The sequence below is a fragment of the Lepidochelys kempii genome, chromosome 26 (assembly GCF_965140265.1).
Source record: "Lepidochelys kempii isolate rLepKem1 chromosome 26, rLepKem1.hap2, whole genome shotgun sequence".
Lineage (NCBI taxonomy): Eukaryota > Metazoa > Chordata > Testudines > Cheloniidae > Lepidochelys > Lepidochelys kempii.
Window position 1 is genome coordinate 16,429,575 of NC_133281.1, and position 27,296 is coordinate 16,456,870.

The 27,296-nt window shown below is 58.1% G+C and overlaps 1 protein-coding gene across 4 annotated transcripts in view; it reads left to right on the plus strand.

Annotated features, from left to right (window-relative positions):
* ZMIZ2 (zinc finger MIZ-type containing 2) overlaps window positions 1-27,296 on the plus strand; it is a 43,410-nt gene that overhangs the window by 11,524 nt on the left and 4,590 nt on the right. For 2 of the 4 annotated variants that reach the window (XM_073325468.1, XM_073325470.1), the window contains exons 2-17: window positions 12,347-12,470; window positions 13,635-13,752; window positions 14,311-14,513; window positions 14,871-15,063; window positions 16,625-16,888; window positions 17,454-17,633; window positions 18,178-18,243; window positions 18,881-19,088; window positions 19,617-19,758; window positions 20,223-20,433; window positions 23,110-23,215; window positions 24,067-24,224; window positions 24,531-24,598; window positions 25,018-25,086; window positions 26,225-26,472; window positions 26,874-27,046. In XM_073325468.1, the coding sequence (XP_073181569.1) occupies window positions 12,421-12,470; window positions 13,635-13,752; window positions 14,311-14,513; window positions 14,871-15,063; window positions 16,625-16,888; window positions 17,454-17,633; window positions 18,178-18,243; window positions 18,881-19,088; window positions 19,617-19,758; window positions 20,223-20,433; window positions 23,110-23,215; window positions 24,067-24,224; window positions 24,531-24,598; window positions 25,018-25,086; window positions 26,225-26,472; window positions 26,874-27,046 (2,457 nt within the window). In that variant the 5' untranslated portion in view covers window positions 12,347-12,420. The remainder of the gene's footprint in view (window positions 1-12,346; window positions 12,471-13,634; window positions 13,753-14,310; window positions 14,514-14,870; window positions 15,064-16,624; window positions 16,889-17,453; window positions 17,634-18,177; window positions 18,244-18,880; window positions 19,089-19,616; window positions 19,759-20,222; window positions 20,434-23,109; window positions 23,216-24,066; window positions 24,225-24,530; window positions 24,599-25,017; window positions 25,087-26,224; window positions 26,473-26,873; window positions 27,047-27,296) is intronic. The other 2 variants (XM_073325469.1, XM_073325471.1) reach the window with 1 other exon arrangement.

The window sequence follows — 27,296 nt, forward strand, 5'->3', positions numbered from 1 at the left end:
AGCGTGAGGCCCCTAGCTCCAGGCCAGTGCTGCTTCCCTCGAGCCTAGTGGCTCGGTGCACATCAGGACCTGCAGTCTCTATCCTGGTGCTTCAGTGGCCTCGTCTGTGGGCAAGGTTCCAGTGCCTCTGGGGGTGCCAGGACACCTACCCCACTTTCCCCATGCATCCCCACCCCCGGGTGGAGTTGCTGACAGATCCATAGAGGACTGCACTGGGGTGGTTCTGTGTGCTTTCGCCTCCAGCAGCTTTGCCAGTTCTCAAGGCTGGCCTCCCCCAGGAGCAGAGAGGGCCTCAGGCCTGTTGCAGAAGGAAGGGGTTAAGGCAGCAAAGCTCGCCTGTGCCCCTGGGCGCAGGGAGGAGGCCTCGGTGCTCTGCCGCTGATTCACAGGTCAGCCCCCCCCTTCCCTCTCCTGCGGTGCCTCCTGGGCTATAATCCCTGGGAAGGAACAGGCTGTTTCCTTGTTCCAGGAATACGTTCTGCAAGAAGCACAGAGTTCAGATGTGCACTGCAGGGGAGCCGTGCACAGGCAGCTGGTCAGCACCAGGGGGTGAGGGGCAGGCCCACCTGGAGGGGCCTGCAGCACAGCTCACCTTCCTCCCCTCCAGCCAGCTACAGGGGCCCAGCACTGTGGTTGTGTTGTTTCCCCTCCTGGCATTCCACACTGCACCCACAGGGTCCAGAGAGCTGCCCAGCCCTCCAGGACAGTTAAGAAACCACCTTCCCACAGGGGCCCTGGCAGGCTTAGGGCAGCCCGCCCCTCAAGCCCAGCTCCCCAGGAGGAGCAACATGAAGAAATCGGAGAATTGTGCCATGGAGAAGAGGGGAGAGTGGTCCCTTCCTCCAGGTGAGGGCTGGGGAAGAAGCCACATCTCCCCCAGCCACTGGGGTACCCCCTGGCACAGGGGCCCACAGCCATCCCACTTAGGCCTTCATCCCTGGGATGGGGATGCGGGAGGGCGAGGGGATTGGATTGGATTATCTCTGCTATTTTGTGAAAGGCTAATGCTCGGGGCTCATGACAAACTGGCATCCCTGCCCTAGCAGGGGACTCAGGTGCAAGGACCTCGCCCTGTGCCTCATTTTCCCTAATGAGCACCTGGGGTGAGCATGTACATACAGAACTGTCCCCTCTACCCAGGCCCCTCCCCAGATGTTGCTGGGCAGGGGGGCATTCTCCCCGTGACTCTTTGCTCTCCAGACTCCTCCCTGGGCCAGCACTGAGGACATCTCTTTCTTGCCAAGCATTGGCATGGAGTTGGAGTTTAAGAGAGCACCAGCTGCTACCCATGCTGGGGAGAAGCTGGTTTAAACTTGTCCACTGCTGGACATTGGTTTGAACTGGGAGCAGCTCCTGGAGGACTGCACATTTTCCCCTGCCCTTCCCTCCTCCCAACCCCATGGGAACACGGTGCCCAGGCCAGGGTCAAAGCGGCAGGATGTGCCATGGCCCTGCTCCAGGTGCCAGCAGCCCAGCGGGAGTAGAGCCAAGGCAATCGCCGTGGCCGTACCTGGAGAGCTCTGCCCTGGCGTGGGCCAGGCTGTGGGAACAATGGGAGGGGGAGACACTGGGCCGTGCCCCAGAGTGCAGGAGGGGCCAGCTGCTGATGGGTGGCCCTGGGTCTGAAACAGGGTACTGAGGCCCCATGGGCGGTGGCAAGGCGCATCAGCACCTGGATGGGGCTCGGCATGCCCAATGCCTGGGCTCCCTCCTGCTCCCATCAGGGCAGCCAGAGTCTGGTAGTTAGTGTCCCCAGCTCTACCAGCAAGCTCTGGTGTCCCTGTGTGTCAGGGAGCCATGGCAGGGCTTCTACCCCTTGCCACCGCTTTGCACATTGCAGGTCCAGATGGGGCAGGAATAGCAATAGCAGGGTGAGGGGGGCAGAATGCCACCTTGGCATGTGGACAGGGAGGCAGAGAGCACCCCAGGGCTCCATGCCAAGGCCCCAGGCTTTGGGCACTGCGCTACGGCCTCCCCCCGTGGAGCCGGTCACAGGTCATGGGGCCGCGCCAGTGACTCAGGGTCCCATGGAAGGGTTAGTCACTGCCCCTGCTGGAGCTGCCAGCTGCCCCTTCCCACCTCCCCCCAAGCTGAGCAGGGACGCATGGGCTTGGCTGCAAGCAGGCTGGGAGCCCCAGGACCTAGAGACAGATGGTCGCAGCACCCCTTCTACATTGTAGCCTGATACGCCTGGGCCTGGTGTGGGGCTGGGGCTGCCATGCCCCTGCAGCACCAGGGGTGCAGCCTGACCCCACCCTGCACTCAGCCCCCCCACTGACCCAGTCCAAAGGCCCAGCTGGGCAGGGGAGCCCTGCCTGGCAAACGCTCTCTGATGCCCAGGCAGAGAGAGAGGAGCTGGGGGAGCCAAGCAGACTACCCCACCACCACCACCATGAGGCACACCCTGCACCCTCCCTCACCCCTGCTACTGTGTCCAAGCCCCTCCCAGGCTTAGCAGTGCTAGCCAGAGTGGCTCTGATCACCCCTCCAGTGCTCAAGCCACCTTGCAGGGCTCTCTGGGCAAGCTTGGTGCTGACCCCCATTACCTGACCTGCTCCCCAGCAAATGGACCCCTGGTGAGTAAGTTTCCCCCAGCTCTCTGCAGCTTCCACTCTGGCACATTGCGGCCACCTCTAGGGTGGTGCCATGCACAGCCACATGACGCCAGGCAGGAAACCCCCCCAGCAAGGAGGTTTGGGCCAGACAGCAGGTTTAGTGCCCACCCTCTTGCAAAAAGCGCCAGTGAGGCCTACCCATACGCACAGGGGGCAGGACCCTCAGTGTTACCACTCCTCCTGATGGCAGAGCCGCCCCTGACTCAGAGAGGAGGTTGCCCCACATGGAGTCACCTGTGCTACCGCTTGGGAGGCACTCTAAGCACATGCCAGCCCTAGTGCTGTGTAACTTGTTCGACCTGCTCCAAAGAGCTTTGCTTGGCCTTAGATCAACCCAGGACATAATTAGCCTTTGGGACTCACTGCCACCAGATAGCTCTGTAATGATTGACAGGAGACTTGACCATGTATCTGGATAATGTGACCGGGCAGGGGATGGATGACCTCCCAGCCCCGTAACCCTTTTCTGTCTGCTCCTTGTGACCCAGAGGGGTACCATACACTCCCCTGGCACTGGTACACATCCTCCTGCTAGGGGGTATGAGCCAGCTGCTGATCAGGGTCAGGAAGGGATGTCCCCTGTGGACAGCTTATTCCAGAATGGCCCACCAGGGGATTTCTTGCCTCCGCTATCCCAGCTGGAGATGGAGCAGCTCCAGGCTGGATGCTTATTTGTGTCATGTTGCCCCTTGGCTGCCCATTTGTACCAAGATCCTTTGTTCTGTCCTACTCCCTCCTGCCCCGTGCTCTGGTGTGCCCAAGACTGCTCTGGGCCCTGGCCAAGGAGTGCGATTCCGGTGTTTATATCACACAGACTGGTTCTGTTTGGAGTTTCTGCAGAAGAGACGCCCACAGCTGGGCTAGCAGGGACTGCAGGTTGAGATTGAGGGGCACTGGCAGAGCTGTGACAAGGGAAACCCAGGGCTAGGGTTGCAAGGGGCTATGAGTCAGTGCTGAGGGGCATCAGCAGCTCTGAGGCAGCAGGCAGAGAATCCATTTGTCAACTCCAAGAGCAACTCCCCTCCCTGTTTTACCTCCCGCAGAATAAACACGCAGCTGGTGGCTCCTTCCAGGGCACTGACAGTGGGACAGGCTGGATCAAGAGGGTGGCCCCTTGGTGCAGAACCTCGTGGCCTTGTCCTGGAGCCTGGCAGCTGGGTGTGTGCTGGGGCAGCAGGGTGACCTGGGGAGCTGCTGGGTGGGGCAGAGCGTGGTCATTCCGCTCATGTTCCTTGACCCTAGGTACTGTTTCTCCTCCCCCGCCCCTTTAAATGCAGCATCCTCCACCCGTCCTTGGCAGGGTCCACTCCCGGAGGCTGCCGCTGCTGTCTGCAGCGGGGGGCCCCAGCAGCCCCTGTCTCCCCATTTGTGGCAGGATCCATCTCATGCCTGCCCTCCTAGGTCTCCATACCTGTCAGCTTGTTGGGGAGTCCAGAGCAGACCTTCCATTGCCTTGCAAGGTCATTTACAAGTGGGAATGGAGTCCTTGCCTGCCTGTCATGACTCCAAAAGGGGCAGGATCAGGCCCTGAGTCACTTGCTTCTCCACTCAGCTCCTGCCTTGTCTTTGCACTGGCCCTGCGAGAGCCTTCTCCTCCACAACACCCTGAGCTGGGAGCAGCCCCCCCGCCCTCCGGGCTTTGTCTTGGTGGCCCTGCAGCTCAGCCACACAGCCAGCTCTCCCGCTGTCCCTCTCTCTGCATAGCCCCGCCCCGGCTCTGTGCCCCGCTGCTCTCGCAGAGCCACCCGCCCTGCTCTGGGACGGGTGGCGGGTGATGAACCCTGGGCTGGCTGTGGCGAGGGAGCCCCATCTCTGCATTTCCCCATGGTGGGGCCGTGTCACCCCTTTGCGCTGCTCCCCGCACAGTGAGGTTATGGAGAAATCTAATTAGAGCGCTTCCCACCCCCGCCTTGAGTTTTGCCAAGGGGTGCAGGGCTGGAGCACTCAGGTGGCTGGCTGGTCCCTGGAGGGTGAGTAGGGCAGAGAGAAGGGACTGTGTTATGGGGGTCAGAGAGGGGCATTGGAGGGGGCTTTTGTATCTGAGCCATCACAGAGGCACTGGTGATCTCTCTCTCTCTCTCACACACACCCACCTCTGCAATATGGCTGAATGCCACTCAGCATGGGGCAGCTGGGGCTGGCATCTGCTCTGCTGGTGCCCAACCCGCTCACTCTGCCAAGCTGCAGATGAGGGGGATCCCTCTGGACACACGGCCTACCTCTACCCCACTGTCCTGCCCAAAGGATCCCCCGATCTTCCTTTGGGACTTCTTCATCCACCAGCCATTTTCACGAGTGCCATGAGTTTATAGTGCTCAGGGGAGGCAATGGGAGAAGAGTGGGAGTGGTAAGCTGGCCTTCACCCCGAGGGATAGGATGGTCTTTGTGCAGGATGGGGTGAGGTGCCTGGCAGGGGTCTTTGCACCCCTGGGAGGTCATCAAGTGCCTCTCCGACGGCTCAGAGAGAGGGTCTCTAACACACAGTTGCATGGTCCTTATCTCTGCCCTGCTGCAGAGGCCGTGCCAGGGCAGGGGGCAGCACAGGGGCATAGAAATGCTCTGTGGGTTAGTGAATCTCTGGTGTTCCCAGGAAGACTGGGAAGTCTGTGTCCGGTTTGGAGAGGGGCTGCTGGATCCGTGCTAATACGGCCACCCTCATTCATCCATTAATGAGGCTAATCATGTAGCTTACACATTCCACAACAAATCGATCAATGGTCAGGACATGCCCAAATCAGAATGAACAGTTTAACCAAGTTCCCCGTCTGTGTTCTCCGTCAACTCTGCACCCTTAGGTGCTTGCATTTTGACACAACCTTCAGCTGCAGGGTCTCATAACCCAGAATAACACTGTCTTTAATTTCTGCAGCTACACTTGTATCCAAGAGAATGTGGGCATGACAGTATCATAATGCAAATGACCCAAGGAGGCAGAGTTAAGGATTTGTGGTCAGCATGAACTTTTGTTGTTCTTGACTTGAATGCGTGTAACAGTGGAATATAGTTTTGCATTTAATTTCCTAGTTGTTTAAAGATAAATAAGTGGGGGGAAAGGAAAATCTCATGTCAGCAGTGATCCCTAAACATTCTTAACTTTTAAAACCACGCCTCTGTTTTTTTCAAACTTGGCTTCATTTTTAGATCTTGCTGAGATCTGCCAAACAAGCCAAATCTGAAGGAAACTATTGGAATTAGTTCTTTTGTTTGTCTTCTAAACTTTTTATTAAAGAAAAGTTACAATAAAACATTGCTATACTACACCATACATTACTTTTTACTTATTCAGGATGAGATTAATAGTCAAAGACCCTGGCTAAAGAACCTGGCTCGCTGGCTGGGGAGCCCTCCTCCTTTGATTCGCCCCAAAAAGATGACCAATGTTCTAAATAACTATCCTCTTTTCAGTGCTTCTCTTGTGTGTGAAAGCTTTTCCATGACAAGGCCAGTCCATATTTTACTATACTACAATTCCATAGGAAGAGAAGTCACATTTTTCCAATACAAAGTCTTGCTGCTAATAATATAAAAGAAATTAATTTGTCGTTCTGTTTAAAAGGTAGATCCTTTGTGGGAACATTAAGTAAGCAGGTCAAGGGGTCTCTGGGAAGCTAGCATTTTGTTATAAGATGAATCTCTCTAATAATTTCCTGCCAAAAACCTTTTAATTCCTGTGCAAGTATGTTCCCTTTTCCCTGCAGCCCTTCCAACAGAGCACTTTCCTCATGGCAAAAATACACGGTGGCAAACAATGCCCCTGGATCTTAACTGGATTAAAATGCCACCTGCACAGTTGTTTCTAAAAACATTCTTTGTGAGCTACACAAATCAAAGGTGTGTAGCCCCTTTCCCATGTTCGTCTTGAATTAGTTTGAAAGGCTTGAAGTCAGCAAAGTGGGTGTCAACACAGCAAGTGTACTTACAACCTGCGTGAAAAGCATCTGTATTCACCGAGTCTCCAAGGCCCAGATCCCCAAAGACAGGCGCCTAAATATTAGTACCTTAGGGAATCGTAACTCGGGCTTTTTGCCAAGGGACTGGTCTCGTGAAGCCCAGCAGATAGAGAGGGGGGAGAGAGCAGAGTTTGGGGGTCTGTAGACACCCCCCTCCACAGCAGTCTGGATAGAACGTGCCCTGGTGCAGGGAAGTGGATTTGTTTTGGTTTTTCAGTTTTGCTGAAAAACTGTTGAGAATTTTGATCACTTAAAAAAAAAAATGCAACTTCAGGTGATCTTGTGTGAGGAGCCAGTGAAAATGGGGGGTGGGCGGGGTGTCTGAAAACTGCTTCTCAGCCTGAGTGATCAGGTGAGACTGGATACCAGCTGCAATGCTGCCTAGCCCTTCTCCCTCAAGGGCAAAATCCTGTTGTGTGGTGTTAGTGTGTTAACAAGGGACTGGCGGGAGGGAGGGAGAGCCAACAGTTAGAGCAGGGGGGCTGAGGGCCAGGATTCCTGGGTTCTGTGCCAGTAACCTCAGCGAAGTCCCTTCACCGCTCCATGCCTCAGTTTCCCCCACCTTTAACAGGGATAATGAGCCTGACCCGGGTGTCAGGGGCTCTATTAGTTAATGTTTGCTTGGAGCTCCTTAGGAAGCACTAGAGTTGGGTAGAGATGTTGTTGGGGTTTGCCCCACCCAGATGGCTGCCTGGGGCTCTGGCCACCCATCCTCCTCAAGACTACCATGGGATGGAGGTGGCAGGAGTTTTCCTGCAGTGAAATCCCTTGTTTGTATCCTCCCCTCTGCAACCTCTACGTGGAGAAGGACGTGCTGTTCCGGAGGGGCTGTGGCTGAGAGGGGGCGGGCGGGTGTCGCTGCTGCTCCAGCTTGTCTCCATCACAGGACAGACCCCAGGGAGGGAGTTGCAGGGAGAGCCCCCTGGCTGAGGCCAGCCACTGCAGCCAGACCTAGGGTTGGGTCTTGCTGCGCCCTCATGCTAGACAGCCAGCCCTGGCCTGCCAGCCTGGGGGAAGAGGGTGCAGAGCCCAGCTGTAGGGGGTCACGCCGGAGGCAGGGGTCTGGCCTGGGTGGGCTTGCCATTCTGCAGAGATCCCTTAACCCAGGGGTCCCCAACGTGATGCCCGCGGGCGCCATGGCACCCCCCGGGGCATTTTTGTGTGCCTGCAGGACACCCTGCCGCCGCAATGCCGCCAAGAAGCATTGCTGTTTCTCGGTGGCATTTCAGCGGCGACGCTTCTTCCCGCTGCTGCTTTTCAGATGTTCACAGTTTTCCAAAACATGTGCTGTCCGGGGCAGGAATTTTCCAGGCTTGGGGGGGTTCTGCCTGAAGGAAATTATTTGTTTGTTTTTTTTTATTTTGGAAAATTTGAGCAAAAGCCCTTTGAGTCATTGGAGAGTGGAGAAAATATCCAGCAGTATTCAGGGCAAAGCCAGCTGAGGTTTGACTCCAGGCTTACCTGGATGAACACCTTCCTGGGGACTGTGGCCTTGGCTTGGGTGGGAGACCAAATCTTTTTGGTTTAGTGACTGAGGTACAACTGGTTGAAAATCACATGCTGAGCTTGTGCAGTTAAATCTCAAGGGCTGAGATCCTGCAAGCAGATCTGTGCGAATGAAGCCCCGGTGAGGCTCTGACCCTGCTTGTCTGGGTCTGTTTGCAGGATCCGTGCACAGCTAGCAAAGATTGCCGTGGAGAGGCTGTGTGGCCTAGTGGATAGAGCACTGGATAGGGACTCAGGAGAATGGGTTCTATGGCCAGTTCTCCCAGTAGCCTGCAAGATGCTTGGTGAAGCCACTTCCCTAAGTTTGGATTCCTCTCCTGGGACTGCACCCAGGGAGGGAAGTATCTGTGTGAAGGGAAAGTGTGCCTCAGTTTCTCCCATCCTTTGCAAAGCGATGAAGAGTGCAGGGTAGGGGTATTAACATTATTGTTGGTTGAAGGGACGTCTGAAAGCAATGGATTTTTTTCCTCTTTAAAAACCTAGGAAATTCAATCCACAGAATTTTGTAAGTGCAGCACTAAATTCGCAGAGATCAGAGCACAAAAATACCTGCAGAATTGATGATTGCCTGTTCTGTTCATTCCCTCTGAAGCACCTGGCATTGGCCCCTGTTGGCAGACAGGACACTGGGCTGGAGGGACCTTGGTCTGGCCCCGTCTGGCTGCTCTTGCGTTCAGAACCGAAGAGTCCCACAGCACTGCCACCTCAGCACCAGGGCACACACCGGAATTCTCTGTTCTTCTCTTGGGGATCAAATGTGCAGCATAACATAGGTGCTGAGCTGATGCTGCTAGTGGGACCTTAAACTTGAGTATTTTCTGTCTTAGTCTATTAATTGCACTGCAGTAGTGCCTAGGAGTGCCCCAGTCACAGACGAGGACCCCAGAGTGCCAGGTGCTGGACAAAACTAGAACAAGTAGTCCCTGAGCCAAAGAGCTGGGGTTTTAGCTGGGCGGCCAGCATGTTGCAGCAGGGGGACGGTGGGTTGAACTTAGTAAAAGTGAAGTCTTTGTTAAGGTGCCTGGTGGGTGTAGGCCGAGCTCAGGAGGGTGTCTGGGAGCCTGGTGGGTGCTCGGAGTTGGAGATTGGGGACATCTTGTCAGCTAGGGATGGGGTTCAGCACCGTTCACAGGAGCTGGGTCATTAGTTAAGGACCAGCTGGTCAGGGGAAGCGGGTTGGCTGGGAAGGCGGAGGGATGGGGCAGGGGGGCTCAGTGCTGGAGATGTAACAATCCTTGCTGTATGTTTTCCTGTCGCAAGCAGAGCTCCGGTGAACACCCCTCCCCCACCTCCCCTCTCAGGCCTCCCCCAAGCCCTGCAGCTCATGGGGGGATGTGCAGCTCCTCCCCGCCATGCACCAGGCTCCCTTCCCTTTGCATCCTGCCCCTGTTCCTGCTGCTGAGCTCATGCGCTCCCCTCCCCCATGGGGAGCATCAGCCAAGCAGCCCTCCATTCAGGGCCCAGCCATCAGCCCCCTTCCCCCTCGCTCCAGACGGGCCCAGCCAAACGGGGAATGGATGCCCCTGTCCCTAGCGGGTGCGGGGGGCAGCAGGCAGACAGCAGGATTGGGAGCCCCCTGACTGGGGCGTGGGGTGCTCCAGCCACAGTCCTGTCTCCAGCACACAAGGGGAGCGGGGGGTGGCAGGGAGCCAGGGTTTACTGTTTCCCCTGCTCTGGTGCTTCATGGCTGAGAGGTGGAGGCTGCCAGGCGGAAGCGGGGGGGGGGTTCAGTTATTGTCCCAGCCCCAGGCCTGCTTCCCTTCCCGCCCCCAGCATCAGGCACAAAGGGGGAGGGCAGCCTTTGGCCCGCCTTCGTACCCCTCTGCTCCAGAGGGCCGGGCCAGATTCCTGCACTGCCGGCTTCCCACTAGGATGCCTTGGCTCCGCCGCATGTTTGCAAACAGGATCCAGGAGCTGGTCGGGGCTGTTCAAGCCAGAGATGCTTTCCTTCCTCACTGTGCATGGGATGGCACGTTGTCGCCTTCAGGGATGCTGGGCATGGGATGGGTCAGGGCGCCCCTCTGCCAGTACTCCTGCCCCACTCCCCACAGCGCCCCCTGCTGGGAGAGGCTGGGGCTTGAGTAGCTGGGAGCTCCCCCCACAGCCAGTGCCCTGACCTGCTCCCCACAGCGCCCCCTGGTGGGAGAGGCCGGGGCTGAGGTAGCCGGGAGCTCCCCCCACAGTCAGTGCTACTGCCCTGCTCCCCACAGCGCCCCCCCCGCTGGGAGAGGGCATTTCCTGAAGAGACCCTTTCCCCCTCCCTGCCGTGCCCGGGGCATAGTGGCCCCCAAGCCAGGTGGCAGGTGCTGTGGTTTGCTCTGGTTGCCTCATGCCATCAGCCACAAACCGTGGGCTGGGGAGAGTTAACCCAGTGGAACTAGGCCAGCCCTTCAGCCCGCGCATGCCAGGACCTTGTTTTGCCAGATCTGGGCAGGACGCCAAGTTCCTGCTGGCCGTGCTGTGAAGCTGACGTAGTTGGCGCTGCTGAGCCAATGTGACCACTTCCCCTCAAGAGAGCGGGGGGCGCTTCATTGGGGGGCAAGAGAGGAGTCCCGGGGGCCCAGTGCGAGGGGGTGGGTGAGACCAGAGGGTTGGCCTAAGGGGATTGAAGTGAGTTGAAGGATTCACCTTATCTGACCCGATCAAAGGGCTGGACACAAACACCGTGTGAGGCGCCAGGATCCGCCCCCGCCTGGCCTTGGGAAGCGGGGGAGGCCGTGGGGTGCCAGGGATGGGCTGGGAGGAGGGCGGGTGCAGCCTGGGACTCAGGACTCCAGGGTGCCATTCCCAGCTGAGCTCCGGCCTCCCTGGGTGACGGCTCCCTCCCCACGCCCCTCTGCCACCCAGGGATAAAGACACTGTCCTTGCCTGATCATGCTCATGAGATGCCAATGGGCTGCGTGGGAGCCTTCATTGATGTGGAGAAGGGGTGCAGTGGGGTGGAGAGACATGGCCAGTGGGAGGGGGCCTCAGGGGGCAGAGAAGGTGGGCGAGTGCATCGGCTCTGTGCCTAGATGTGCCCTGCTCTCTCTGCAGCCTTGTCTGAATCACAGCCTCTGCTACCATGGCCCAGTGTCCAGCACTGACCTGTGGGTCTCCTAGGGGCAGCGTGGGGCCACCCCATGGACCCCCAAGGAGGTGGCAGAGCATTAGTACCTTGGGACAAGGGTTATTCAGGCCAAGACAGGCAAAGCCCTGGCACCTCAGCTTCTGGGCAGAGGGGCATCACTGTGTGTCAGGGAGTGTGGGGCGTGGAGGGGTTGGGGGCTGTGTGAGCAGTCGTGGAGGGACAGTGGTTGTGGCAGCGGGCAGATTGTGTGGCAGTGGGTATATTTTCTGTGTCCATGGGGGTGTCTGCGGGATTGCATCTGAGTAGGCCACATGCGCAGAGGGCATTTATTTGTGGGCAGGGTACATGTGTGGGATGGGGAGTGTTTTTATGTGGAGGGTTGTCTGTGCAGGGGGGTGCGGAGGGAGATATGGTTTGCTAAGTCGTGCCCTTGGTTCCAAGCAACTGCTGCTTTCTGAACCCACTGCCTGCTCTAGGCACCCCTCAGCCTGTGCAGGGATGCCAGCTGGGCGGCCGTTTTTCAATTAAATGTTTTTGTGTTGGTGGGAATGGATCAGTGTCACCGACACTTGCCCTGGGGATTGGGGGGCTGGCACGGGAGGATCCTCAGGTTTAGGATGGCCTTTCTTGGAGCGTGGGGGGAGGAAGGAGACAGAGAGAGCCCCCAGGAGAGCCAAGCACCCAAATGGTTAGTGGTTAGAGCGATGACATCTGTTGCTGGGTGGTTCAGGCATTGCTATTCCCTTCCTTCCCCTGCTGAGTTTGGAGGTGGGATTTGAATGTGAGTCCCCCCCACCCCCATAACCACCACCAATGCTCTAATCCTGGCCTGCTGGGGAAGGGAAGGGGATGGTCTCTCGCTCTCTGTTGAAAGGTCTCCCTTGTGTTCTGATGTGGAACGGGAATAATTTTCACAGGGAAAACCATTCCCAGTGCAGCCGCAGCTGGAACTGCTGCCCCATTCCCTACGGTGCCCCCTGCTGGAAAAGGTCTCACCCCACAGCACTTCTGCCACGCTCCCCACAGCTGGTGCTGCTGCCCCGCTTCCCATAGCGCCCCCTGCTGGGAGATGCCGGGGCTGGAGTAGCTGGAGCTCCCCCTGCAGTGCCCCGTGGCAGGAGAGCCTGCCTGGAGAGCTAACACTCTGTGTGGCTGCTGCCTCCTTGTAGTGTTAATGCCTTGGCACTCTGTCTATCCCTTCCCAGCCCAGCCACAGCCACCCAGCTCCTTCACTGTTCCTGAAGACCCAGCACGTGCCCTGCTCGCCTGCCTGCAGCCAATGAACTCCATGAACCCAATGAAACCATCCCTCCCACCCACGCCGCATGGGTGAGTGTTTCTTTTCATCTGCCCGTCAGTCCGTCTGTCTGTCCCTGGCACACCTTAGGATTTTGGGGTGGGCTTTTCAGGGAGATGTATGGGGAACTAGGGTCCTCCCTCACCTCTCCTGCTGGCCGGGATGGGGGGGAGCAATAGAGCTCTCCACGCACAGCTCTAGTGTTACAAACAATGTGGCACCAGAGGACGGGGTGATGTGTCTTGTATCATCTCTACACAAACCTCGCTGATAACTACCTTGCGTTGCCTCCTGCCCTGTCCCTGCTCCCCAACATAGACCCAGCGCCTCCTCCCCCATCATGGATCCCCCCAACTTAGCACCTCCTGCTTGGCCACAGATACCACCCCAGCTCTTTCCAACGCTCATAGGTAGACTCTTAGACCATCATTATCATCTAGTCTGCCCTCCTGCACGTTGTAGGCCACAGAACCTCGCCCATCCCCTCCTGTAACAGACCCCTCACCTCTGGCTGAGTGACTGAAGTCCCCAAATCGTGATTTAAAGGCCCCAAGTTACAGAGACTCCACTATTTACACTAGTTTAAACCTGCAAGTGACCCGGGCCCCACGCTGCAGAGGAAGGCAAAACCCCTCCAAGGTCTCTGCCAATCTGACCCAGTGGAAAATTCCTTCCTGATCCCAACTCTGGCGATCGGTTCGACCCTGAGCATGTGGGAAAGACCCACCAGCCAGACACTTGGGAAAGAATTCTCTGTAGTAACTCCGAGCCCTCCCCATCTAGTGTCCCATCACCAGCCGTTGGGGATATTTGCTGCTAGCAGTCACAGATCAGCTCCATGCTATTGTAGGCAGTCCCATCACACCACCCCCTGCATAAATTTATCAAGCTCAGTCTTGAAGCTAGTTCATTTTTTTGCCCTTACTGCTCCCCTTTGAAGGCTGTTCCAGAACTTCACAGAAACCTTCACCTAATTTCAAGCCTAAACTTGTTTCTGGCCAGTTTATATCCATTGCTTCTTGTGTCCACATTGGTGCGTACCTTAAATAACTCCTCTCCCACCCTCCCTCAGATCTGCCAGAGCCCCTCCCCAGCCATAGATGCCTCCAGCCCTGGCCATGTGTGTCTGTCCAGTTGCTCCACCATCCCCACCAACCCCCCAAAGGGCTTTTTAATGGCCTTGTTTTCCTTTCTAGTGATGGTTCATTTGCATACGAGTCAGTTCCTTGGCAACAGAGCACCAATCAGCCTGCAGGATCTCTCTCCGTGGTAACCACCGTTTGGGGCGTCAGCAACAACACGTCCCAGAGCCAGGTACCTGGGGCAACCTCCCTGAGTCACGGGGACACAGCTGGAGGCCCCTGGGTGTGGCAGTGGCAAGGGCAAGGTCTAGGGCGCTGCCCAGAGCTGGGGTGCTTTTGGGAGCCCCTAAAACATTGCAAAGGGGAAAGCGTCCCTGAGATCTGTCCTGGGACCTGTACCCCCCTCCTGCCCCTCTGCCAATCCCTTTTCCCCACCATTGTCCCTGCTATGACAGCCTCCCACATATGTCCCATCCCAGCTCCCTTCAGCCCCAGCCCCCCATGTTCTGCCTCTGTCAACTCATCTCCCCCCACACACCACCCCCACTCCATCAGCTCCCCACAAACACTGCCCTTTGCCAACTCTGTGCCTACATGTGTTCCTCCACCAGGCCCCCTCGCCCCTCCAGCCCCCTCTTTCCTTCCCCCACTTCCAGTCATGCTGGTGCTTGGGCTGCAGCCCCTTGGCAAAGGGGGTGTGATGAGGGGTTCCCGGGGGTGGGTGGTCTGGCATCTCATGCTGCCTCTCTCACCCCCTTACACCACCTCTCTCGGGATCTGTCCTGTGCAGGTTTTTGGAAACTCCATGGGCCCTGGGGGAAACACCTCTGGAAACCCCATGATGCCCGGCATGGCTGGCAGTGGCTCTGGAATGAACTCGCCTCAGTTTATGGGACAGCAGCCTTTCCCGGAGGGGGCTGCCAGCAAGGGCTACGTGCAGCAGGGGATGTACGGCCGTAGCACATACCCTGGGGGGCCGGGCTTCACCACCAGGTAAGGAGGGGGCCTTGGCGTGGCTCGGCTGGCCTCATGCCCAGTCTCTGTGTGGTGGGAGCGCTCTCCTGGGCGTGATGGCTTCTCAGGGTCATGGGCAGCCCTGGGTGTGATGGGAGAATTGAGCTGTTCTCTCTAATAAGCCCTCAAACACCCCATGCCCACACACACTGCTGTGCTGGCCAGATAAGGAGCCGTCCCCATGCTCCCATCATTGTTGATGGCACTGGGGAGCCCAGCCTTGGGATGGGGTGGAGGCTCCTTCAGGGAGATGGTGGGGCGCCATTATGGCCTTCAAGGGGGGAGTCCTACAGCCCTTTGCAGGAATGGCTCTGTGACTTCCTCCCCTTTCTCTAGTTACGCAGGCAGCCCCAATGGCCCCGGCGGCATGGGCCTCCCTTCACACACGGGCCGGCCCCCGGCCGACTTCACCCAGGCGGCTGCTGCAGCCGCTGTGGCCGCAGCAGCTGCCACGGCCACAGCCACGGCCACAGCCACGGTGGCCGCCTTGCAGGAGAAGCAGAGTCAGGAGCTGAGCCAGTACGGAGCGGTAAGAGTGTGCTCCCTCAGCCAGGCAGCTGCTGGCAGGCCGGAGGCACTGGGCTGCAGTATTAGATGGGGTGTCGGCGTAACTCTGGGGCCCGGCAGCCCTGGTGGTGGGTACGGGTTGGGGATGGTGCACAGGTGCCTCAGCATCGACGGGATAGGGTTGGCGTTCTGGAGGCCCGGCTAGGTTGTGCTGGGTGCTCCAGGGTGTTGGGGTTGGCAGGAGCCCCAGCACGAATAGATGCGCGGGAGGGGAGATAGGTGTTCTGGCAGTGGTAGGTATGTGTGGGGTGGGGTAGGTGATGTTCGTGGGGTGGGGAGTCAGTGATGGATGCTGAGTCTATGTGGGGGTTCAGTGATCGGGTTGTTTGGAGGGTCAATGACTAGTGCATGGGGGGGGTTCAATGATGGGTGCATGGGGGGGTTCAGTGGTGGGTGCGGGCTGTGGAGAGGGTCAGTGATGGGTGTATGTGGGAGGTCAGTGTGCGGTTGAGTGTGTGGGGGGTCAATGACGCGTGTACATGGTGAGTCAGTGATGGGGTTGTGTGTGGGGGTTCAGTGATGGGTGTTGGGTGGGGGTGATTGATTCAGTGATGGGGTTGGGTGTGGAGGGGTCAGTGATGGGTGCATGGGGGGTTAGAGATGGGGTTGGAGTGGGGGGGGTCAGTGATGGGTGCGTGGGGGGGTCAGTTACAAGTGATGGGGGGGTTCAGTGATGGGTGCAGGCTGTGGAGAGGGTCAGTGATGGGTGCATGGGGGGTTAGAGATGGGGTTGGAGTGGGGGGGGTCAGTGATGGGTGCGTGGGGGGGTCAGTTACAAGTGATGGGGGGGTTCAGTGATGGGTGCAGGCTGTGGAGAGGGTCAGTGATGGGTGCATGGGGGGTTAGAGATGGGGTTGGAGTGGGGGGGTCAGTGATGGGTGCGTGGGGGGGTCAGTTACAAGTGATGTGGGGGGTCAGTGATGGGTGTGCATGGGGGGTTCAGTGATGGGTGCATGGGGGGGTCGGTGATGGTTGTTGGGTGGGGGGATCAGTAATGGGTTCTAGGTGGATGTAGGGGGTCAGTGGTGGGGTTATATGTCGGGGGCATCAGTGATGGGGTTGGGGTGGGGGTGTTCTGTGATGAGATGCGTCGGGGGTCAGTGATGGGGTGTGTGGGGGGGGGTCAGTGGTGGGTGCGTGGTGGGGCCAGTGATGGCATTGGCGGTGTGGGGGGTTCAGTTATGGGTTGGGGGTATGGGAGTTCAGTGGTAGGTGCTGAGTGTGGAGGGAGTCAGTGATGGGTATACATAGGGGGTCAGTGATGTGTGTATGTGGGGTGTCAGTGATGGGGTTGGGGTGGGGGGTTCATTGATGGGTGCATGGGGTTGGGTGTGGTGCGGTCTGTGATGGGTGCATGAGGTGTTTCAGTGATGGGTGCTGGGTGTGGGGGCATCAGTGATGGGGTTTGGTGCTGGACACCTCAGCAGTGCTGAGTGCTGGGGTGTGAACCAGGAATTGGTGCAGTACCCTGTGTGCTTTGTTTCCTTTCCAAGTGGCTCTGATCTCTCTACTTATTTCTCCAGATGGGGGCCGGGCAACCATTTAACAGCCAGTTCCTGCCTCACTCGGGCCCCCGCGGACCCGCTGTGCCAGCTGGGATGAACCCTGCCAGCATGGGGGGCGTGATGGGCCCTTCAGGAATGTCTCCCATGAGCATGAACCCCGCCAGGGCCCCTGGCATGACCCCCTTGTATGGAGGACAGAGGCTGCCCCAGCATGGGTACCCTGGGCCCCCACAGAGCCAGCAGATCCCCCGGCAGGGGGTCAAGAGGGCGTATTCCAGTGACGTGAGTAAGAAGCAGGGATGAGGCCGGCATGATCAGCGGGCAGGGGATTTGGGTCCCATTGCAATTAAACAGCCCAGAGCAACCCCACATGCTGGGACCCAGCTTGCCGCTGCCCAAGGAGGGGGTCCTGGGCCTGGCTCCTGCCTGGGGAGGCTGGGAGCCCTGCAGCTCTGGAACCTCATCTGTCCCCTCAGGAGAGACCTGTTGCCCAGCTTTAACCCTGAGCCTGCCAAAAGTGATAAGCTGAGAGTTGCCCAGGGCTAAAGGAGGGGGAGCTACTGTGGGCCCCACAAACTCTGGCACCCAGGGAGGAGGCACACAATGCTGCTGGGGGAGGCAGTGTTTTCAGCAAGGCTCCTAGCTCTCCGCTTCAAGCCTGACCTGGGGCACTCAGCCAGGCGAACGGAGATAACTGGGCGTGGCTTTTCTGGAGTCTTGCTCAGCATTGCTGGACAGCAAGTGATGCATCAACTCTGTGCTGGCCTCCACCCCAGAGGTGGCTGCATGGGGGGTTCCGCTCTTCCTAGTTTCAGGGCTGTGATGCCATCTTGTCTCTCCCTCTCAGGGTTACCCCGGGCAGCAGTACATCCAGGGGGCCCAGTACCCCACCCAAGCTGCCCAGTATGCTCCTAGCGTGCCCCAGCCATCTGCACCGTCCCCCTCATACCCTGGCCACAGGATGCCCATGCAGCAAGGAATGGGCCAGTACCTCTCCGCCTCTGTCTCCGCCGGACCATACTACAAGGTACCTAACTGTCAGGGTGACGCTGCAGAGACTGTATAGGGGGATGGTGTTGGGGAGCATTGTACGAGGTGGGGTACAGGCAGCCTCCACTGGGGGAAGCACATTGTCTTTGCTTGGGGGGAGTTGCTTTGGACCCTCCTCCACACACCTTTAACCTTTATTAACACTCCCCCCCTCCCCCCAATTGCTCCAGTGCCCCCTCTTCCAGGAGCTCCTGAGGAGTTAACCCTCTGTCTCCCGCAGCTGAACCCCATTGTAGAGAGGGCCCAATGGGCTTTTCTGAGGTCACCCAGCAAGGCAGAACTGGGAAAAGAACCCAGGAGTCCTGGTTCCCAGGCTCAAGCTTTAGCCCGAAGACCATCCTCCCCTGCATCCTGCCTGTACCCCGACCCATCTTGCTGCCTACACCCTGAGACGAGGCCCCCCCCGGGATGGGGTGAGGGGGCCAGTCCATGATGGACAGTCTAGCGGGTCTGGGGTGGGCTGAAGTCTGAGGACTGGGATGCTCCTCTGACGCTGTGCCTTGGGGTCATCTTCTTTCCAGCCGACTGACCAGTTCAATGGGCAGAATGCCAGCTTCACCAGCTACAGCCAGGCCTCCATGAACGGGGTGAGTCACTGCACCGAGGGCCAGCCCTGGCATCTCCCTGCTCTGGGAACTGAGGGGCAGCCAGGCCTGCTTTGCGCCCAATACTCTGTTCGCTCTGCCTCCCCTGGTACTGCCCCTGCTCTGCACCCCCAACCCCAGTACTGCTTCCCAGTACTATGCCCGCTTTGCCCTCTGGGTACTACCACCCTAATTTGGTACCTCCCAGTCCTGCATCCCCTCTGTCCCCCAGCATTGCCCTCCCAGTACTGTGTCCGCTCTGCTTCTCCTGGTACACCCGCTCTGCCCGCCAGTAGCACACCAGTCCTGTCCCCCTGGAACTACGCGCGCTCTGCCCCCCAGGTGCTACCACCCAATACTGCCCCGAGTGAGGAGGATTTGCTGTCCCAGGGGGCATGTTTTTTCCAACCCCGAGCCCCCTGGCACATCTAGTGGGCTGCTCATGGGCATGCCAAGTAACTTCCAGAGGCACTGGTAGCTCTCCCTGCGCTCCAGGGGTCTCCCAGCCTCCCCCTTTCCTTGGCATCTTTGCCCAGAGGAGCAGGCCCCTACTCCCCTCCCGCTTGCCCCATATCTCCTGTTTCCCTCTTAGTCCCGAAGGGGATGCACCCCCTGTGCTAAAGGTCGGGTTCCCCCAAAGGCTGGGGACAGCCACGATGTGTATGTCTCCCTGCAGCCTGGCCGGTCTGTGCCTGGCTACCCCAGCTCCCCGCTGCCCGGGAACCCCACGCCCCCCATGACGCCCGGAAGCACCATCCCACCATACATGTCCCCGGGGCAGGATGTCAAGTCGCCCTTCCTGACGGACATCAAGCCCAGCGTCAGCTCCCTGCACCCGTCACCTTCAGGTGAGTCTCACCTGCAGGTCTTTGGGATCCGGCCCGGGAGTCTGAAGCAGAGGAGTGCCTTCCCCACCAGCTGGTCCACCCGGGCCCATCATCCATGGGCTGGTCCACCCGGGCTACAGGAAGCGTGGGGGGATGAATTCAGGGCAGGAGGAAACCCAGCAGCTCCATGCGGCCTCGCGAAATGTGGGCACAGCAGCCCCCCGTCCACAGGGCAAGGGGGAACAGCACAGGGGTCTGTCTCTCTGAGCCGGGATGGAATTTGGGGGGCTGGGGGTTCCATGGCAGTTGGGGAGGTGGAATCGGGTCGGGGGAGGGGTGTCTGGGATGCCACCCAAAGACGGGAGGACAGGACACTGCCCCCAACCATGTTTGGGAGAGGAAGAAGGGGCAGGGGGGTCCAGGCCAGCCCCATGGCCTGGCGCCCTCTGCGGCTGGTGCCCGTGGTGCTGCAGGTGCAGTGCCTGCCGGTGCCTATGGCCCTGCACCGCTGGCCCATCCCCAGCCTGAGCCCTCCTTCCCCCACCACAGGCAACCCGTGCGAGGAGCTGCGCCTGACCTTCCCCGTGCGGGACGGGGTGGTCCTGGAGCCCTTCCGCCTCCAGCACAACCTGGCTGTCAGCAACCACGTTTTCCAGCTCCGCGATTCTGTCTACAAGACACTGATGCTGAGGTGAGGCCTCCCCCGCGGGGCTCCACTCACAGCTCCCCTCACCGCTAGCGCTGGCAGTCCCCCCAGTTCTGCTGGGGTCCTCGTTGCACTGGCCTGGCCACTCTCACACCCGGCCCTCCTGGCTGTGGAGCAGCTTTGGCCTCCCCAGAGGGGCAGAGATTCCAAGCCTCCCCACAGCTGGGTCTGCCCCTTTGCCCACCCTCCAGTCCAGCCGTCACCCTCTGGTCCCTCCACCCCAAGGCACTGCCCTCTGGCCCCTTCATAGCTGGGATCCCCGCCGCTGAGTCACAGCCCCGTCTGCCTTCTCTCTACCAATGGAGAGAACCTGGCCGATGCCCTGCCCCTGGCCCTGGAACTACCCTGAATCCCTGTTCCACGGGCTCCTAGCCTATCTCCCTCTACACCCCCCTCGGCTGTCCAAAGAACTCTCCAGGGTCACTCAGCCAGCTTTCCTCCTGCCCAAGGCCTGACCTGGAGCTCCAGTTCAAATGCTACCACCATGAGGACCGACAGATGAACACTAACTGGCCGGCCTCAGTCCAGGTCAGCGTAAATGCTACGCCCCTGACCATCGAGCGGGGTGACAACAAGACTTCCCACAAGCCCCTCTACCTGAAGCAGGTGTGCCAGCCTGGGAGGAACACCATCCAGATAACCGTCACCGCCTGCTGTTGTGTAAGTGACCTGCACTCCCCTGCCTGCCCAGATCCCAGTACATGCACAAACTGACAAACTCACAGACACTGCCAGACGCACACAAGCGTGTGTGTATGTATATGTGTGCACACATGCTCGCTGTAAAGTTACATCACACCGTGGGCACAGTCCTGCTCATTTGGCACTGGTGCGACCACTGCTGGAATCCTGTGTCCAGTTCTGGTGCCCACAATGCAGGAGGGGTGTTGATAAATTAGAGGGGCAGAGAAGAACCACGAGAATGATTCAAGGATTAGAAAACCTGCCTGAGAGTGAAAGACTCACGGAGCTCAATCAGTTTAGCTCAACAACAAAAAAAGGCTAACGGGTGACTTCATCCCAGTCTGTCAGTACCTACGTGGGGAACAAATATTTAATACTGGGCTCCTCCGTCCAGCAGAGGAAGGTCTAACGTGATCCAGCGGCTGGAAGTTGAAGCTAGACTAATTCAGTCTGGAAATAAGGTGTAACTTTTTACCAGTGAGAGTAATTAATCAATGGAACAATTTCCCAACGCTCATGGTGGATTCTCCATCACTGACATTTTTTAAATTAAGGTTGGATGTTTAGCTAAAAGATCTGCTCTGGTCTATTGCCTGGTTCTACTTTTGATTTTTTATCAGAGAAACAAATGCTGAATATTTCCATTCAGCAATGCTGCTGCCACACAACTCATGGGAGTTGTAGTTCATTTTCCTCTTATCCACATTCTACTCTAAGGGCCAGGCTCCCCAGCCACACTCACTTTCCCATGATGCACCACATCCAGGGACTCCCATGAGACCATCACCTGCCTTCATCAGGGGGAGAAACTGGTGCATCATGGGAGATGTAGTCCAGCCCATAGAGAATGAGAGCATGAGGTACCTGCACTACAACTCCTATGAGGCACCACAGCAGCACTACCAAATGGAAATATTTTAGTCTTCCGTTTTTTGACGAAAATCCAAGATTTTTCGTGGGAATAAAAACCCATTTCCTGTCCCCGGCCAGTCAGAGACCAGACACCACACACGATCTCTGCCAGGCCAGGAGATGTGGGCATGGCCTCCCAAAGGCACCTGTATATCACAGCATCTGCATGCTCCATCCAGCAGCATCCCAGAGAGGCACCCACCCCTCGCCTATTGGAGACAGTGTGGTCTACTGGTTAGAGCAGAGCAGTGAGATCCCTAAGCTGGAGCCCGGGTTTTAGCAGGGAGGGTGGAGTAAGGGGTAGAGAGGGGGTGGGAACTCACTCCTTAGTTCTGTTCCTAGCTTTGGGAAGGAGTGTGGCCTAAGCAATGTGCACACTAAACTTACCTTCCAGGCTTGCTTAGTTAAAGCATGTTGAGATCCACCATTTAAAGGCACCAGAGAAAGACAAAAGCTTATTAATTGTTGGGATGGTTCCTGACTCCCACCATGCACACCCCCCAACAGAAAATCAAACCCTTACTAACCAAGTTAGCTAGACCAGCAGCATGGCAGCCCCATCCGTTGGAGAGGTGAAAGCACGATACAGTGCATCATGGGGTAGGTGGATTGACCTCTGGAGCAGATATTCCTGAAGTCACAGCCTGGACTTTGGGAGGGAGGGGAAGAACCAGAATTGGGTTTCTGTGCTCCCTGGAGCAGATTATGAGAGAGAACCTAAGTTCACAGCTTATTGAACCAAAAGGGACTACTCGGATCGTTTAGGCTGACCTATTACATAACACAAGCCAGAGGACTGCCCTGAATTAATTCCTGTTTGAACTAGAGCAGATCTTTTAGCAGAACATCCAATCGTGATTGAAACCTTGCCAGTGACAGAGAATTCATCCCAGCCCTTGGTCAGATGTTCCAATGGCATATTACAGTAAAAAACACAAAACAAAAAAACCCCAATGCCAAAAAACCCCACACCCCGTGAGAAAAGAATGTTAAGGTTGCAAAGTCAAGTACTCAAAAGCTAGGAAATTCCTCAATGTAGGTTGCCTGTGCACTTTGCTTACACCAGAGGGCAACCCCTTGTCACGTTCTAACCCCTGCCCCAAAGTGTGGGGGTGCTAGAGCTTCTCAGCAAAATGCTTGGAAAAGTTTTTTGACCGTGGGCAAAACAAGGTGTTATTCTCTAGTCTTGGTCTTGGAAACAGTTGAGCCCTTTTCACGGAAACTTGCCCAGAAAATGCAGCCTGAAGCAGACTCTCAGTGTGGAAAAGTTCAGCCTGAGCAGTTAACATTTGGCAAAGTTATAAACAGCTAAAAACGGGGTCTTAGAATGGGAAGTGTCGAGCAACCTTAATTCTAGATGGCCCTACCACTGCCACCCATAATGTCCCCCTGGAAGGGGCTTTGCGTTCAGCTTCTGGGTAGCTGGGAAAGCTCTGCTCAGCCTTTGGGGATGAGATGCAAGGTGGCCCTGACCATGTATACTGGATACAGTTTGTAGCCATGTCATTAGGAGTGCAGGTGGCCATTTAAAAGGGCCAGGGACTCCAGACACACTAGAAGGCTCAACGAGACAGTTCAGCAGAGCCCGTTGGCTGGGATTCTTGTGCAGAGCCCTGGGGATCTACTGGTGCAATAGATGGATGTGGATATGGAAGCCTGGGGGCTCTGGGGGAGAGGCATGGCAACACTGGTCTGATTTGTGCACACGCCGCCCAGCTAATCTCTCTCCCCTCTTTGCAGTCTCACCTCTTTGTCCTGCAGCTGGTGCACCGGCCCTCCGTTCGGTCAGTGCTGCAAGGGTTAATAAAGAAGCGCCTGCTGCCAGCCGAGCACTGCATCACCAAAAGTGAGTGCCCCCGCTGGGCTGCAAGGTGGCTCCTTCAATGTGCCATGAGTTTGGAGGCCTCAGCCCTGTGGGCAGTGCTCCTGGTGGAGCTGCTATGGGTGGGAGCTGGAAGGAGGAACTCCAAGTAGCCCTGGGCTCTGTCTTTCTGGCCATGCCTTGTGGGCTTATATTTAGAGAAAGGGACTGGGAGTCAAGACTCCTGGGTTCTCACCTTGGGTATGCCCCTGCCCTCATCTGTGCCTCAGTTTCCCCACCTGTTAAATGGAGATAATGATACTGAGCTTCCACACAGTCAATTAGTGACTAAGGAGCTTGGAGAGCCTCAGGTGAAAGGCAAAGAGGAGGGCAAGGGGTTAGTAATTAGGGCACCAGTCAGTGCTCCCCCATCCAAGCCCAGCTGGTCTGTTCCTAAGGGCTCTCCCCTCCTGCTGGCTCAGGGGCTCATCGCAATGGGCTAGTGCAGTTCATACACATCTGGGCATCTAACCCTTGACATCCCAATTCACTGTGCCAGGGGTGACATGCATGCCTTTGAGCACCAGGGGGCACCCTAGTGGTGACCAGCACTCCCCCCCCAGTGCGAGTTGCCACCAGCTGACCCATAAGGGTGGCGAGGCCTGGTCCCAGCGCTGCCTGTTAGCTGCACAAGCCTCCCCACTCTAACAAGCCTCCTTCTGGTCTCCCCTCCCAGCCCTGCCATGTGAAGCAGGTCTCCCTAAGGGGTTGGAGTAAGGGGCTGTGCAGCTTCCTGGCAGGCTGGCTCCCCAGGCCTGGAGCTTCCCTCTGCCTGAGCCCAGCTCCCCAGGAAGTGATGGTGCTATTCTCAATGGCCTTTCACTCTCAATACCTAGTAAAGCGAAACTTCAGCAGTGGGACAATCCCAGGGACTCCGGGTCCCAATGGGGAGGACGGCGTGGAGCAGACAGCTATCAAGGTGTCGCTGAAGTGTCCCATCACCTTCCGGAGAATCCAGCTCCCTGCCCGGGGCCATGACTGCAGGCACATACAGGTGAGACTCCCCCCACACTGGCTGAGCTCCCTGCCAGGTGTCTGGGCTCAGGCACATGCAGGGAGGACCAGAAATAAAGGGCTCTGACCAGTGGCAAAGGGACAGAATGGCAGTGAGACCTCTCAGGTGGCAGAAGGGTCTTCCCAGGGAAGGGGTGGGAGACTCCTCACTGGGGACATTGTAAGGCCAGGCTGCTGGCCCAGTGCCTGGGCTGTCTCTCTCCCTGCCACCAGGAGGCATCACTTTGCTGCCTTCTCCCCTCCACCCCAAGGGTGACTGCTTGTCTCACTTTCTCTCCCTGCTCAGTGCTTTGACTTGGAGTCCTACCTGCAACTGAACTGCGAGAGGGGAACGTGGCGGTGTCCTGTTTGCAAGTGAGTGATCGTGCTCTGTGGAGTGGGCAGCCCAGACTGACCCCCCCACCCACTCTCCACCCCCTCACACACCAGCTGAACTGCTGTCACGGCGCCATAGCAGAGTCTAGTGCTCAGCAGGGGGCTGAGAAGCTGGAGACCTGGGTTTTACATGCAGCTCTGCTGCTGGGTGACCTGGGACTTGCCCTCTCTGTGCTTCAGTTTCCCCCTTTGTATAACGGGGATAAAGATACCGACCCACCTTTGTGCTGTGCTTTATGACCCACTCTCAGGGTCCAGAGGGTTTGTGTGGGGAGGGGAGCAGCACTGGGTTCCTCTGGCCGCGGATGCTGTTTTGGATTTGAGTCCCCAGCTCCTACGAGGAGCTGAACGGTGTGACTGGGTCCCCTTCTCAGACCCGTCCCTTGTCTTGTCCTCAGTAAAACGGCCCTCCTGGAAGGACTAGAGGTGGATCAGTACATGCTGGGGATCCTGATCTACATTCAGAAGTAAGTGCCCTGCTTGAGTTCCCGCACTGTGCTGCACTGTTGTGTTTCCTTTTTGCCGTCAGAGGGCAGATGTGTGCCAGAGAGAGAGAGAGAGTTGGTGAAGTTAGTGTCTCTCTGGGGGCATAACCTGCTCCCAAAAAGCCAGGCTGATTAGGGGATTTGCCCTGGAGAGCCCTGACCTGCCCTCTGCTCCCTTCCCACCCCACCCCCAGGAGAGGGCAGATGGCGGAGGTGCTGAAGGCAGAATCCCCGTGTGCAGTTGGGGGGACGTCAGGGCAGCACATGACTTGGGTGGGGTCAGTGGGGGCTCCTGGGGAATGGACAGCTATGGGTGGGAGCTCAGGGGATGGGAGAGCTGTGCCCTGGGGGACAGAGCACCTTGCAGTGCTCTCTAGAGACCCCTGCTTAGTGGGAGGGGGCAACAATCTATTTTCCCCAGGGGATCCCAGAACAAGACTGAGCTGAGTGCCGGGCTGTGCCTGTCCCCAGGGCCCAGTGCAGGGTCCCGGCCGCGGCTGGGTGTGTCCAGCTAAAAGTCCCATCTTAGCAGCCTCAGCAGAGAGGGCTGGACACCCCTCCCCTTCCACCCCCAGAGGGGTCCCTCCAGCACAGCCTGAGGCAGGACTGGGGGGAAGGTTGCACCTTGACAGGGGGCTGCAGTCTCTGCAGCTCTTGAGCCAGCCCCTCCCCACGACTAACAGGACAGCCCTGCACTAGAGGCTGGTAGGGCTGGGCCCTGCCTGCAGCCACCCCTTGTACAGGGCCTCCTGCCAGCCCTGCTCCAACACCCCATCTCCCCACAGCCCTTGCCATGCCAGCCCTGCTCTGCTGACTCCTCTGCCCAGCTAAACCCAGGGACTTCAGGGAACAGGTCCAGCCCGCCCCCAGGAAGAGAGAGGGCGGCTCCAGATCAGGGGCTAGTGCAGCTCCCAGCACAGGCGACGGGTCCCTGGAAGGCTTTGCCAGGATGCACCCCCCCATGCTCCTCCCTCACGCACCCCTCTTGAAAAGCTGCCAAGCCCAGGACTGCTGCGGCAATAGCCCGGTTGCCCCAGGCTGACTGATGTTAGGGGCCCTGGCGGTGCCAACAGATGTGAGAGCTCTGCCCACCCTGACCTGCCCCTCTCTGCCCACCCAGCTCCGACTATGAGGAGATCACCATCGACCCCACGTGCAGCTGGAAGCCAGTGCCCATCAAGCCCGACATCCACGTCAAGGAGGAGCAGGACGGCCCTGTGCTGAAGCGCTGCCGGACCATGAGCCCCACTCACATGGTGATGCCCAATGTCATGGAGATGATCGCCGCCCTGGGCCCCGGCTCCTCACCGTTCACGCCCCTGCAGCCCCCGCCCACCAGCGGCAGTGCCAGTGACTACAGCAGCCAGAGTGCGTGACCGGGGCGGGAGGGGGGCTGGGCCTCTGAGCCGGGGGGAAGAGAAGGGGGTCTCAGGTGGGAGCGGGCAAAGGGACAGGGAATAGGGCCGTCAGGTGGGGGGGCAGGGAATGGGGCCTTTGATGAAGGAGTGGACTAGGCATCAGGAACGGGGGCCTCTGACCAGAGGGAGGGGACAAAGAAGGGTCTCCACTGGCTTCCTTGGGGAAGCGGGCAGGGCAGGGTGGCCCAGAGGACCCTGCTGCTGATGAAGTGCAGGGAGGTGCCTGGAGCTGAGTGTGCCCACTCACACATGTGACAGGATTCTCAAGGAACTGCCCATGGGTGTCCTCCCAGCGTACCCTGCCCCGCTCTGACACACCTGGTTCTGCTCTCACCGGGGTTTCTTTTGCAGGTTCCAGCTTCTCTGGCCCTGGCAGTTTCCCGGACTCGTTCCCTCCCACAAACCCCGGCACCCCGACGTTAAACGAATTCACGCCGGGGCCTCCCCCCATCTCCTACCAGTCGGACATTCCCAGCAGCCTCCTGACCCCCGAAAAGCCACCAGCTCCCTCCATCACCGGACAGGTCAGATGGGCTTCCCTGGAGGGGGTAAGGGTTGTGTGTGTGGGAGAGGGGTGCTCTCCCTGTGGCTTAGGTGACCCCACTTCTGTCTGTGGCAGCTGGTCCTCCAAGGCCCTTGAGCAGTGCAGCTGGCAGGATGCTGTGCTTCCTCACTAGTGTTTGTGACAACTCACGGCTGGTTCGCTGGGTATGCCCGGGGCTGCTTGGCGGCATGTTGCCTTGGCCAATAGCATTCTGTCCTTTGATCAGTGGC